The 14,791-nt window shown below is 45.3% G+C and overlaps 1 protein-coding gene across 11 annotated transcripts in view; it reads left to right on the top strand.

Annotated features, from left to right (window-relative positions):
• The window catches only part of DUS2 (dihydrouridine synthase 2), a 50,237-nt gene that overhangs the window by 29,118 nt on the left and 6,328 nt on the right, over positions 1 to 14,791 (top strand). For 6 of the 11 annotated variants that reach the window (XM_072815880.1, XM_072815918.1, XM_072815928.1 and 3 more), the window contains 7 exons: positions 395 to 455; positions 4,141 to 4,188; positions 9,430 to 9,465; positions 10,041 to 10,106; positions 10,290 to 10,360; positions 12,340 to 12,426; positions 13,763 to 13,931. In XM_072815880.1, the coding sequence (XP_072671981.1) occupies positions 395 to 455; positions 4,141 to 4,188; positions 9,430 to 9,465; positions 10,041 to 10,106; positions 10,290 to 10,360; positions 12,340 to 12,426; positions 13,763 to 13,931 (538 nt within the window). Of the gene's footprint in view, positions 1 to 394; positions 456 to 4,140; positions 4,189 to 4,584; positions 4,771 to 9,429; positions 9,466 to 10,040; positions 10,107 to 10,289; positions 10,361 to 12,339; positions 12,427 to 13,762; positions 13,932 to 14,791 lie in introns of those variants that run through there. The other 5 variants (XM_072815905.1, XM_072815925.1, XM_072815910.1 and 2 more) reach the window with 5 other exon arrangements.

A 14,791-nucleotide genomic window follows, 5' to 3' on the forward strand; every position in this document is an offset into this window, starting at 1 on the left:
CTTCCTCTTGAACTCTGCTCAAGGAAGGCAGTTCTACCTTTCAGAGACCAGTTCTTTTTTTTTAAATATTTTATTTATTTATTCATGAGAGACACAGAGAGAAAGAGGCAGAGACACAGGCAGAGGGAGAAGCAGGCTCCCTGCGGGGAGCCCGAGGTGGGACTCGATCCCGGGTTTCCAGGATCACACCCTGGGCTGAAGGCAGGCGCTAAACCATTGAGCCACCCAGGCTGCCCTCAGAGACCAGCTTTTCACCTTCTGTCTCTGAGGGTTGGTATGTTTAATATGGCCAGGAACATGGGAAGAGGTTTATGAGCACAGATCCATGCCTTTGACTCTAAATTCTCTCCTCAAGTTGGATATTTATTATCTTTTCTACTTCATGTTTTTCCAGGGAAAATGATGTGGCTGGTATTGATGTAAACATGGGCTGTCCAAAAGAGTATTCCACCAAGGTAAACTGATTTCTTTATATGCCTTACAAATATAGAGTACAGAGTAGTAGTGACTAACAAGACATTACCTGACTCTGGAGTAGATCCTATACTAGATGGGGAAAATGCTCAAAAGGATATTATTAGGTCAACTGGCAAAATTGGAATATGGAGCATAGCAGAATAGCTACAAATATTGTATCAGGGCAGCCCCGGTGGCTCAGCGGTTTAGTGCTGCCTTCAGCCCAGGGTGTGATCCTGGAAACCCGGGATTGAGTCCCACATCGGGCTCCCAGCAGGGAGCCTGCTTCTCCCACTGCCTGTGTCTCTGCCTCTCTCTGTGTGTGTGTGTGTGTCTCTCATGCATAAATAAGTAAAATCTTTTTAAAAAATTGTATCAATATGTTTATGAAATTGATAACTCTGGTTTTGTAAAAATATTTCTTTTTTTTTTAAGATTTTATTTTTTTAAATTTTAAATTGTATTGAGAGAGAGAAGGAGGGGCAGAGGGAGAGGGAGTGAGCGAATCCCAAGTAGTCTCCATGCCCAGCCTGGAGCCCAAAGTGAGGCTCGATGTCATGACCCTGAGATCATGACATGAGCTAAAATCAAGAGTCGGATGCTTAACCGACTGAGACACCCAGGCACCTCGCCCCTAAAGATTTTATTTTTAAGTAACCTCTACATACCCAGTATGGGTTTCAAACTCACAATTCTGGGATTGGAGTTGCATGCTCTACAGACTCAGCCAGGGAGAAGCCCCAAGAGTATCTCTATTAGAAAATACACACAAATATTTACATGTAAAGGGCTATGATACAATGATCAGTAACTTACCTGCAAGTGGTTCAGGACAAACTTTATTTACATGCACATGCACACATAAACACACATAAAGCACTCATGCCTGAGTAATTAATGATGTAAATGTTAAAAGGAAAAAATGTGAACATTGCTTTGGTTTTTCATGAAAAAAACCAAGATGTACATTAAAAAAAGAAAAAGAGGATGCAGTATATGTGTGCCCGTTGTCATATCATAAAATCAGACCACAGTGCTAGGGCAGTTCAGAAAATGGAGTGGAAAGGCAGCCCTTAATATCTTAATAGGGAAATGTGGTCCTCGATGAGGAGATTTGGGACCCTAAAGGCAGAGGAAGTGGTACAAGCAGGGGCCTGGAGGCCAATATGAGATAGAGGCAGAGAGCCTTGGTTTGACCAGAGCTGGGGAGTAGAAGACGAAGAGGAAACCGGAGCACAGGATTGAAAATCTTGGTTAGGACCAGGTTAGCTGAATGTGGACTTTTGATATTTCTGGCCTTTTGGCACAGAGAAGGCATGTGATCAGAAACTTTATTCCCCAGGGGAAACCAGTGTTACTAGTTTCTTGTGTGTCTTTCCAAATATATTCTGTGATAGAAATACTTAGAAATACTAATTTGAAAGCCATGTCTGGTACATTTGAGTGGAAATTGGGCTAGAGGTAAGGACACAGGTTTAGGAGATGAGTGTCCTGGGTGCATTGGGGAGATCAGGGATGGAGAGAGGAGAAGTGAAACACAGAATTTGATAGGACTTGGCAATTGACTGGACTGGGTGTGGGAAGGTGAGGTGAGTATTTGGTAGAGGGAGGAAAGACCAGTAGCCAGGAGAACAGTTTGTCTTCAATGTGATTGGGACTGCTGGAGGAAAAGCATGTTTGGGACAGATAACAAGGACAGCTTGGGGTTGGCTGCATGTGAGGCCCCAGAGGGAGTTCTGTGGGGCTGCCGCTGGGAAACTTATCACAGGGTATGCAGTCATAATCTGCATTGTAGACATAGCAGATGTCCCCCTGGTTCCCCTGCCCAGAGTCAGCCACTCTGTTCCCAGGAGTTTAGTGGCTTGAGAACTTTGGCTTTAGGCCAGGAGGTAAAAGATTACTTGAGGGAAAGGCTCTTTTGGATGCTTGAAAACCATAGGGCCTACTTCAAGGAATTATGGAAGTTTAAAATTGTCTATGAGGAGTTGAAAACTTGGGACCTTGTTTTGCTGTCTTCTAATTACTCCTTTATGCTCTGAGATAATATAAAGCATAGAGCCTAAATTATTGGCATTATTTCCCTGATATATGTAGAATGAAAAAGCAGGGAGCCAAATTAGATAAGATGTACCACCATCTGTATATGAGGGATAGGGAATGAATATTTATATATATTTACATTTCTCTTCATAGAATATTTTTGGAAAGACTCACAAGAAACTAGTGTTTTCCCTAGGGAAGGTAACCAAGTTTTTATTTGGTTTGGCATGAGGAATAAATTCCCATTGTAGGGGTGCTCCTCAAAATAACTAACAACTGGCACAGCACTGGTCCTGGCCAGTCAGAACAGATACGTACTAGTATGCTATACCAGTATATACCACCTGAATAGCGATGGTTAAAAAATTGAAGCCTTATAAAAAGCATAAATTGAAAAGTTTTCCATTTCTCAGGGAAGAAGAGTTCTTATTTTTACCCTTTTGAACCTTTAAAATTTTTAATGTGTTATGTATTCAAAAAAGCAAATAAATAAGTTAAATAGAAAGGAAGGAAGGAAGGAAATACTCATTGACAAAGCTATTGTTGTGGGAGGGCTGGATTTTAGATCATGTGATTCCACAAGGCAGGGCTGGATTGTGTGTCGGGTGGATAGACGGAGCCAGGATAAGTGGCTGGGACTCTCTTAAGGCTTCTAAGGTTTGTATCTGTAGCCAAGGTAGGCCAGGGCTGGTAGCTCCTCTGCCCTTTCCATTTTCCTCTGAAATGCAGACTCAGGCTGGCCGAGTCTGCGGGTGGTTCAGGTTCTCTGATTCTAATCTATCATCCTTAAATATGAAATTAAACTGTAATAAGCAAACTTCAAACTTCTGAGCATATCCTATGAGCATTCATTAGATCGCAGTCTAAATACTGACAAGGGATTTATTTATTAGATTTGTTTTTTTTTTCCTTCACCTCATTTTTAACAAGTTCAGCTTTGTTAACATCCTCCTCTTTGCTGATTATTAAAGTAATTCATACCATTGCCCAGAACTTAGGTGATATAGAAAAGTAAAAAAAAAGACCAATCATCAATAACCCCGCCATCAAGAGACAACTATTGTTAATGTCAAGATTTAAGTGGCTCTGCAGGTTGTTGGTTTTCATCAGCTGGGGCTTTTGCTAGAGTTTGATGTTGGTCTGGAGCATTGTTGCTAGCAAGGAAGAAGAGCCTGGACAAGGTTTGCAGGTTATGTTCCTCTAAGTGGCTTTGCTGGCAGTGATGGTACTAAAACAAGTGTTGGTAGGGTAGGACGAAGGTGCATTGGATCTCATTCCAAAGGGAGAATGATTCATTGCTTTCTTAAGGGGTTGCCATATTGTGGGGTTTAGTTTATTAAGACTCTGAGACCTTGAGTAAGGAATGGGCATTCCTAAAAAACAATTTTTGTGGGACCCACTTGCTGATAGATCTGTGGGTTTTGCTAAGAGGATCAGAGTGATGAGTTTTAGAATTTATCAAACTCTGATCCCTGACATTGTGGGCATGGATGCTGCTACTTTCCTGCTTGACTAGAAGTGCCAATTGCCAGGGAACCTTGGTCTCTTGCCTGTGAGTGCTGGGGCGATGCCAGGTTGCCACACCGTGGGGATGGACCACCCTCCTCCAGCCATAAGAAGACCCTCTGTGTGCTTTTTCCTTAGGGAGGAATGGGAGCTGCTCTGCTATCAGACCCTGACAAGATTGAGAAGGTAAGTCCTGCAGGAGTGAAAGCAGAGGTCTTAAACATGTCTGTGAATAGAGATGTCTGGAACAACCTTCCCCCGACCAATGCCCCCTTCCCCCAAGATTAGTGAATCAGTTACTCAGTTACTCTACCTGGAGTCTGGAAGTTTTTTTTTTTTTTAAAGATTTATTTATTTGAGAGAGAGAATGAGTGAGAGTGCATGATTGGGAAGGGCAGAGGGAGAGAGAGAGAATCTGAAGCAGATTCTGCTGAGTGCAGAGAGATAGTGGCTTGATCCCACAACCCCGAGATCACAACGTGAACTGAAACCAGGAGTCAGTCACTTAACCAACTGTGCCACCCAGGCACCCTCCCCCTCCCATATTTTTATTTATTTTATTTTAGTTTATTTTTTAAAGACTTAATTTATTTATTCATGAGAGACACAGAGAGAGAGAGGCAGAGACACAGGCAGAGGGAGAAGCAGGCTCCATGCGGGGAGCCCGATGCGGGACTCGATCCCAGGACCCCGGGATCACGACCTGAGCCAAAGACAGACGCCCAATCCCTGAGCCATCCAAGTGCTCCCCCTTCCCACCTTTTTAAGGTAAGCTCTGTGCCAACATGAGGGTTGAACTCATGACCCCGAGATCCAAAGTCATTCGCTCTACTGACTGAGTCAGCCAGGTGCCCCCCTGGAGTCTGGAAAAGTTTTGAAAGGCTACCCAGTGATTGTGACATACAGCTAGATTTGGGAACATCTGAGAGAGCATACAAGAGCCTTGGAGTTCCTCAAAAGTCCAAGGCTTAGGGACAGGTCACCTGAGAGCCAGGTAGCTTGAGGAGTCATTTAGAGCCTCCTGTGTATGGCCTGTTCTCTCTTCTGAGGAGATTATGAGAGCATAGGCCAGGATACCCATGGATTGTGGACAGACTCAATGGCAGTGGGGGTGGGATGGCCTCTCCCAGGGGGCTTGCTGAGAGCAGCTGTGGGTCCCCTGAGTCTGTCATCAGCCTTTGAGAGTCAGGCCAGTGTCATCTGAGGTGAGCTGAAGTTGGTCCCCTCGGGTCCCCTTCCCTTGGTGATTCCAAAGGCCAGGTTTATAAGGCACTGTCGACAGGTTGGCATTGCTGCCCAGTGTTGTGAGCTGCCAAGGCCTGTAAGGGTGACATTTCTGCAGCACCATTTATACCTTTAACTTTTTCTCAGTCCACCAGCTCTCTTCTTGTTGCTCTTCTTAGTTCCTTTGTTTTCATTCTCCATTCCCACTTCCCTGTCTGGGCTTTAAGCCTCCAAGTGCCTCGCATAGGCTAGAGCAACTTGGAATAAGGCACTACCAAGAAAAGCTGCCATTTCTTGTGCTGGCTGCTGTATTGCAGCTCAGCCATGTATATTCCTCAGCCCCACTGTCTTTGGGATATTGGAAGACCAGTGTGTTGATGGGCTTGGTGCTTTTTCATTTTTCCCATGTGTAGATAGGGATATATATATATATATATACACACACACACACACACACACACACACATAGGCACATTATATATATTATATGTAACTGTATATAATAATATATGTGTATCACATATTATATGATGATTACATATATAATGTGCTTATGTATGCATGTATATATATTCAGTTTATTCCTCAAGCCTCTTGAAGTAGACAGGGGAGGCATTTGTTATGTTAATATGATTAAGAATAATAAAACTGAAGCACAGAGAGATAAAAATAATTTGCTCAAGATTATGTAGCAAATAAATAGCAGGCAGAGCCAAGGCTAGAGCCATGATCTTGGGACCCCTAGCCCAGTATCAGTTGCACCCTCTTGATGGTATCTCAGTTTAACGGTGCCTGGGTATAGTTTATAAGTGTCTAGCTACGGGTCAGTAGACATCTGGATTTAGGAACCTCCAGTCAGACATCTCTGCAGAATGGAGTGGATTTGGACAACTGTGGATGTTCAGCTCATCACCACACTTAGGGGAGAGGCCCCAGTGTTAGGTGGTTTTGCTTTACAGCATGTGCCCACAGACATTACCCTATCCTCCAGCCTCCTGGCTGCTCCCTCCCATACTGTTGGCTCTGTCTTCTCCACTGCACCTCTTTGGAAAAGGCACATTTCATACATGAGACAGCAGAGTTACACTGCTCAGTTTATTCCATTCCTTTTCTGTTTGGTGGGGTGGTTGGATGGGCTGGGTTGGCTAGTGGTTGTGGTTTGCCTCATGGAGGGGAGGTTGTAGGCTTCCACAACAAAGCCAGATGGGACCCAAGAGTAGTGGGCTGGATTAGATACAGGTTCAAACTCAGCTGGCAGACTTGGGGACCTGGGTGAGAGTTTTGTGAGTTCTTCCAGGCTGGTGTTTTAGGTCCATGGTTCTGTCTCTGGGAGCATTTCAGGATGACCTGCAGCATTTTTTCAAAACAAAGATACTTGTTTGGGTGATGAAGAATTTTGGAAATAGGTAGTGGTGATGGTTATATAACATTGCAAATATAATTAATGCCACTGAATCATACACTTAAAAATGGCTAAAATGGGAAATTTTATGTTATATATATTTGATGATGATGATGATAATAATAATAATAAAGGATTCTAAAGGATTTTATCTGTTGAGAATTCTGTATACTCTTGGGGTGGATAATGGCTGGGAGGGAGTATGAATTAGTCTTTTAAAAAGACTTCCGGGATCCCTGGGTGGCGCAGCGGTTTAGCGCCTGCCTTCAGCCCAGGGTGCGATCCTGGAGACCCGGGATCGAATCCCACGTCAGGCTCCCGGGGCATGGAACCTGCTTCTCCCTCTGCCTGTGTCTCTGCCTCTCTCTCTCTCTCTCTCTCTGTGTGACTATCATAAATAAATAAAAATTAAAAAAAAATAAACTAAAATCATTAAGATCCCATAGTGGATCTTAAATTAAAAAAAAAAAAAAAAAGACTTCCTAGAAAAAATTAAAAACAAACAAACAACTTCCTAGGTAACTCTGATGTATCCTCCCTAGACTAAGAAGCTCAGTTTTAGACTCTAGGTTAGTAATATCCTCTCTTTCACCCAATATCCTCTCTGCCCAAGATTTCCTGTCCCCCTTCCCTTGGGTGCCCAGGGCTTTCCCCTCTGCTCTGTACACTTGGGCTATGACTAACAATTGGTGGGGGTCAGTTCTCAGTGATTCCTAAACCTATGCTCTCCCATCCACCTTTCTACCCATTCCACAACAACCAGGGGAGCTACGAGTCTGCTTTTCCTGAGTCAGCTAGTAGATCTGGTGAGATGAGGCTTCCTGTGGGTAGATGTGCCATGTTACCTGTGTTATGAGCTTATCTCAGGTCCTTCTCCCCCACAGACTTGCACACCACAGAGATGGGTGGTGTGACTTGGGTCTGGTAGAGTTGAGTCCGGCAGGGTTTCATGCTAGAGCCTAGCCAGAAACAGTCTCTATTCACTTGGTCCCCTCAATGTGACCCTTGCAGGTGGCTGGGGATTTTGATTACTAATTTCCTTCCTGATTCTGAAAATGCACATGAAATGAACAGAAATACCAAAGAAAGTGCTTAGAGCTACTTGGATGAAATTCGGCAAAGGAAGTTCTGCAAAACAGAGAACTGGATCAAACCAGCTGACGTTGCTTTAGTCACGAAACTTCAGGGGATTCTAAGTCAGCACTAGCAGAGGAACCTTCCAGAGATGGTACTGCCAGCCTGAGGGATAAGACTAGAAGGAGGATTTTTATTGTGTATCTCAGTGGATCTGGCAGTCCCCCCTCCTTAAAGGGTAGTTTGCCCCCTTAAAGCCTGCCAGAGTGACCCTAGGACCACAGGCCCAGTCTGCCTCCCAGGGCAGCATCCAGGGACTTTTCCTTTCTACCAGTTCCTGGCATTTGTGCTTAGGCTAGTAGGCCCTCTCTTGCCCATGATCTGTCTACCTGCCTTGTCAGCCCAGCCTCTTGGTCTGATGTCTTCGAGAGAGGTTTGCCTCAGCTGAGGCCTGAGAGAAAGGCCTCCTAGAGTGGTTCTTGCAGTCTGGCTCTCTGCTGCCCCCACTTGTCTAGAACCAAGACTGACAGCAGCTGCATGAGTGTCCCCTGTGCCCTGATGGCAATCCAGTTCTTGGAAGAGGGCTCTTGGGATCACCTTCCCTCCAGCTTGCCTAACTTGAATTTGTTTTTAGTTTTTAAAAATTATTATTTTAAAGTAATCTCTACACCCAATGTGGGGCTCAAACTTACAGCCTTGAGATCAAGAGTTGGAGGCTCTACAACTGAGCAGCCAGGCACTTCTAGCCTGAAATTTTTAGTGAGGGAAGAATATAGTAATGTGACAGATGTTCATTGTCATCTTGATCATGTCTCTTGATCTCTGATTCATATGAGATCTGGCATCGCTTACTTCTCTTGACTCTTTCCTGTGTGACTTCTTGGTCTTTCTTTGAAAAGTCCTTTGCAGTTACTGTGCAAATTAACGCTTTTCAATGTGTTGAATATGTTATATTTTCCTTTGCCAATTTTGCTTCTGTGTATCCAACTCACCTAAAGAGAGTCGCATGAGGACAGGGCCTAGGCAGGACCTGTACAACCTTCCTGGTTCTCTTACTTGGAAGATCTTGGAACAGCACTCAGAGAACATTGCCTTCAATCAGGAAAGAAGCTGTTGGCTATGTCTTCTCAACCAGGATGAAGCCTCAGAATTATGTTGACGAAGGAGTGTGTTTTTTAAAATTTGAAAAGATTTTCTAGTTTTATTGAGAAATTGACATACATCACTGTCTAAGTTTAAGGCATGCAGCATGATGGTTTGATTTACTTATATTGTTTTTTTTTTTTTTTGATTTACTTATATTGTGAAGTGGTTATCACAGTAAGCTGCACTGTATTCTGTATCCATCATCTCATATAGCTACAATAAAATGAAAATTAGAAAACTCTTCTTAAACTGTCACATTGTCAACTATACTATAAAGATAAAACAAAACAAAGCAAAACAAACTTTGTCTTTGTGATGAGAACTCTTAAGATCCTCTCTCTTAACAACTTTGCTGGATATCATACAGCAGTGTTAGCTGCAGGCGTTATGTTGTACATTATATGCCTAGTACTTAATTGGAAGTTTGTACCTTTTGACCATCTTTCTCTAATTCCCCCTCCCAATACCTCTGGTAACCATAAATTTGGTTTCTTTTTCTAGGAGCTTTGCTTTTTTATTAGCTTCCATGTATAAGCGAGTTCATACCGTATTTGTTTTCTCTGACTTATTTTATTTAGCAGAATGCCTTCAAGGTCCATCCGTGTTTTTTGCAGATGGTAGGATTTCCTTACTTTTTATGGTTGAATAATATAGAGCCTTTTTGAAAATACATATTCCTAAGCCCTGCCTCTAGAGACTCAGGGTAGAATCTAAGATTCTGTGTTTCTTAAGCTCTCCAGATGATTTTTTTTTAAAGATTTTATTTATGAGAGACACAGAGAGAGGCAGAGGCATAGGCGTGGGGAGAAGCAGGCACCCCGTTGGGAGCCCGATGTGGGATCAATCCCAGGACCCTGGGATCGCACCTTGAGCCAAAGGCAGATGCTTAACCACTGAGCCACCCAGGTGTCCCATCTCCAGATGATTCTGATGTTTGCCTGGCAAAAGGTTTACTGTGTTCTTCATAGACATGCATGCAGACCCATTCATTCATTCATTTATCAAATATATGTATACCACAGTATACCAGGCAAGGGGCTTCTGGTGCTGGGGTGCCAGTGTAGGAAAGGAAGGACACATACATGAACATGGACTTGTCCATGCCATGGTGATGCAAAGGTCTGTAGCACAGGTAATTAGTATGAGCAATGTGGTTATTTTTCCAGAAGAGTTTGTGTTTTCCTCTCTGCAGATCCTCAGCACTCTTGTTAAAGGGATACGCAGACCTGTGACCTGCAAGATTCGCATCCTGCCTTCAGTAAGGATGATATGTTACATTTCAAGGTCCACTTTCTCTTGGGATGTTGATTTGGGGGTGGTGGATGATTCTCGAAGAGCTGAATTAGGTTTGGAGGAGAAAGCAGGGCTGAGCCTACTTTGGGAGCTGGCAGCTGTTTCGTGGGTAGCTTCAGTAACCACCCTGGGCTGTCTTCTTCCTCAGCTGGAAGATACCTTGAGCCTTGTGAAGCGGATAGAGAGGACTGGCATCGCTGCCGTCACAGTTCATGGGAGGTGAGTAGTTGCCTATCTAGTGACTGACTTGCAGAGAGATCCTCAGGCATCACCATACCCCAGGTGACAGCCAACTTTTCTACATATGCAGCCTGACTCTGCCTAGCTCTTTAACATCCTGTAAGTCCTGAGGGCAGTCACACCCTTTACAGGCTGGCGTTCCTTGTTTCATTCCCTGAGCACCTTACTGGTGGTAGACACTGCCCTGAGTTTAAAGACACAGACAGAAGGAGAGGAAGACTGAGTTTAAAGATACAAGAGGAAGGAGAAACGCCCATACCTTCAGGATGTGTAAATGGTTGAGATTGAGTGATAGGTTCAGAATTGTACCTTGCAGCCAGGAAGTGGTGGAATTAGAACTCTGACTCTGAATCTCATTTTATTTCCATTACGTTGAGCAATGGCTTCTCCCTTGAATGATCCCAGGCAGATGGCTGTTTTTTTTAAAGGCACTATCTCTTTTGTCTGCCCTTCTTGGATTTCCAGCTGTCACAATGACTGCTTGAAACAGCCCTTGTATCTGTAGCTAATGTGCTCTCTTCTGAGAGCTGTGGTGTTGCTGACAGCTACTTTTGGTTTCCCAGTCAGACTTGCCTCCTGTGTCTAGATATGCTTTTGTATATCCCAGGTCCACAGCCTTTGGCTAGAATGACCTCTCTTCTCTGAGTGTTGTTCCTTTCGGGTTCAGGGGTCTTGTAGGAACAGTCCACATTTTGCTGGTTGTGTCTATTACAGCATTTCAGAGAAGTGAATCCGTAACTCCAACATTTAAGAGAAAAGCAGAGCTGTGCGGGTCAAAGCCAGTAGGGGGCGGTGAAAGGCCACACACATGTACACACATGTTCCTCCCTGTCGCAGCAGGCTGTAGGCTCCTGGTTTGGGCTCCCAGCTCTGCTGCTTGTTGGCTGTGTATCCTTGGACAAATCACTTAACCTCTCTGAGCACCACATTCCCCATTTGGAAATTAATTGGGGAAATTTAATTGGAAATTTCTGCTTTATAGAGTTGTCTTGAGGCTTTTATGAGGTTGTGAATATTTAACCTTGGCACAATGCCTGGCATATGGTATTCTCTGAATAAACACAGCTATTCCTTTTTGCCAGTAGTTGGAAACACCAGGAAGACAGATTTGGGTGAGTTTGAAAAGGGGCCTTCTGGCCATCAAAGCTGTTGAGGATGGGCTAGACTGGCTGCTGGGGGTGTGAAGAGGTGGAGGTGGAAGAGGCTTGAGGTAGTGTGGTTCCTGACCCTTTTGTTGAGGAGTGTACCAGAAGGGATGTGCCCAGGCAAGACCTGTGCAAGGGTTGTCTGGTTGACCATCTCTTTTGCTCGTTCCTGGGCACGACTTAGATCAGTACTCATTTTGTATCCCTAAGACTCACTCATACACAAGAACTTCTTGCAATTGACCTTGGAAGGAGGGGCCCCAGGTTGTTGTCCTGCCTCCCCAGGGCACATTGTGACAACCATGATCTGTGGCCCATCCTGGCTGCTGGGTCTGCCCTGTGCCAGGTGCCTCTCCCCAGGATCAGCTGCCCAACTTGGCCTCAGCATAGGCAGCTGTGTGGGAGTGGCCAGACTGAGGGCAGCAGCTGTTCCCAGTCTCGTGGGGAGGGCAGGACCGGACAGTAGGGGCAGCATTCTTATAGCACTGTCCCTCATCTCTAGCAGAGGTGAAGGGAAGCCAGGGAAAGGCACTGTGACCTTGGGAGCCAGGCCACCCACACCAGCCGTCTGCAGCCATGCCTTACCTGCGGGCCTGCAAGAGCTGAACTTGCTTTCCCAACAGGGGCTTATGCTGCTTTTGTCCCTTCAAACAGAGGTCATGGAGAGACATCCTTTGCAGTCCAGAACACTGTGGTTCATGGCCACATGACTTTGCTGAGGTTCAGCAGGGAGGACAGTAGGGTTTGGCTAAGGTAAACCTGTTCGAACTGTGACATAGCCTCAGCCCTTGGCCCCATCTTTTTATCTCCAAGGAAGCGGGAGGAACGACCTCAGCACCCTGTCAGCTGTGAAGCCATTAAAGCCATTGCTGAAACCGTCTCCATTCCTGTCATAGCCAAGTAAGCCTCTCCTGTTTATCATTTACTGTTTTATGTCCACCTCACTCTGAGAGACTTGAGATAGCCTACAAAAAAGGACTGAGATAGCATTAAAAAATGACCTAAGGGAAAAGGAAAAAAGGGTGGGACAAAAAAATGAGGTTGGGCATGAGGCTGAAAAGTACCTGTTGAGTCCCCTAGCCTATGGTGAGTGGCTGGGGTTGGTGTGCAGCAGGCAGGGCATTCTGATGGATGGGTTGAGGTAAGGAGGGTTCAGGGAACAGGGAGAGTGAGAAGGTGGCCACTGAAGTAGGCCCAGGGGAAAGTGATGTCACACCCAGCGTTAGGTGTGCAGGGTGGAGGGTGAGTAGTCACAAGCCAGAGTGTATAGAGATATGGCTCAGGGGGCATAAGGCAGGTTACAATCCAAAGCATTCTGGGCAGCTATCGGACCAGGAACTGAAATGGGTAGTTGTGAGGTATCAATGACTAGCCCAGAGGCTTAGTAGTAAGACAGTGTCCAGTTGTCATTGGGGAGCTGGCCGTGTGGATCAGTCGGGAGTTCAGTGCAGCCTTGCACCTTAGGATGCACAGAGTCTGATGGCAGGATGGGAACAGAGAGGTTCCAAAGTCCCGAAGCCCTGATGAAAGGCATACCTGACTGGTGGGAAGGAGGGAGGGAAGTAAAGTCGGGGGTGTTAGCCAGGCCTGGTTGTCCCTAGGCCAAGAAGTTGTAGGAGTGGCTTAGAGAGGGTAGGGCTACTCAAGAGCCTGGATACCATTGCTGCTGCTGCCACCTGAGGGTCTTCCTCATAATACTTATAACGCTGTCTCTGGATTGAGATTGTCATTCAACTCCTAATGGAACAGATGCAAACAGAGCTGTTTCCAAGGAGGCCCTTGGGGCCTCAGAGTGGCAGGAAGGGAAATTGCAACCAAACTGGGCCTCCTTTCTTCATCTCTACTGTGTCTGTGGTTTTTGACCTACCCATTAGTCAGTATATAGGTGCCCCAGGCTAGGGGTTTTCCTGTGATCCCAGCATCTACTTACAGACCCATGTCTTCAGATTTGGGCTGGCTTTAGCCACTGTTTAGGATGAGGAGGAAGGAAAGTAAAAATCTCTGGGACATGGTAAGTGCAAGGCCTGGTTCCAGGCTTTTTTACTGTGTTATTTTATTTGGTGTTCCTGACCCCTTAGCGGGGTGTGTATTATGACCTCCAGGCTCTCAAAGTGCTCATAGCTAAAGGATTTGGCCCAAGCCACACAATTAATAAGTAGCAGTTCTGGGAGTTGTCATTTTCTGAAACTGCTGGTATGAGGGTGGGGACACCCCTTACTCCCCTATTGCCTTTCAGTGGAGGATCTCATGACCACATCCAAAAGTATTTGGACATAGAGGACTTTCGACAAGCTACAGCAGCCTCTTCAGTGATGGTTGCCCGAGCCGCCATGTGGAACCCATCCATCTTTCTCAAGGAGGGTTTGCGACCCCTGGAGGAAGTTATGCAGAAGTACATCCGATATGTACGTCTATGTGCTTTTTTCAAAAGAAACATTTCTTACTGTCTGCCACATTCCTGCAAAAAGTGCTTTGGGTGAGCCCCCAGCCCCCAGCAGCCCTGTTGTTCCTCTCCTTTTTTTTTTTTTTTTTTTATTAGTTCTTGTAACGTAGCATTGGGTTTCCCTGACTGCAACGTGAAGACAGTGTGCTGGGGAGGCGTGCCCCTATCATTACCTCCTCCAAAAGCTTTCTAGGTGTGAGGGTCATAGTAAGGACCCCCGGATTCAGGATGCTACCAGGGCTCAAACATGTGATATCTTTCTCTTTCTCTCTCATTATGCCCCCCCCCCCCGCAACATATACATGTATGCACAATGACAGTGGGATCTGTGTCAGGAAGACATTCATGCCAATGGGTTGGCACTTGAGCAGCCATAGCCAGGAGGAGCCATTGTAACTGTTGTTGAGGACAGATTATCTCTGTAGAGACTTCTCTCTGGTCATGAGTCAGAATCACTTCTAAAACTCTTCTCTTGCTAATTCCCAGAAACCTTTAACCCTTGACTTAGGGACTAGCCTAACTTTAACCCTCTAATTAGGGACTGGCCTTTTCCTCTCACTGAGAATTTGATGGTAGTGCCAAAGGCATTTCCCTCTATAGGAACTTTCTGACCAGTTCATCTGCCCTGTGCATTAGGCACAATCCTGGAATTCTATGACTCTGATTAGCTGTACATGTCTGTAGGCAGAGATACTAGACTTCTAATTCTTCAGTGCATTGGGTCTGAGCAGACAGTCCAGCCCTCATCTTCTTCAATCCTGGAGCTCACACCTTCCTGGGAGAGTCAAGAGCTTCTTAGATCCTCAGACTGCCCATGCCCTC

The sequence above is a fragment of the Canis lupus genome, chromosome 3 (assembly GCF_048164855.1).
Source record: "Canis lupus baileyi chromosome 3, mCanLup2.hap1, whole genome shotgun sequence".
NCBI classification, from domain to species: domain Eukaryota; kingdom Metazoa; phylum Chordata; class Mammalia; order Carnivora; family Canidae; genus Canis; species Canis lupus.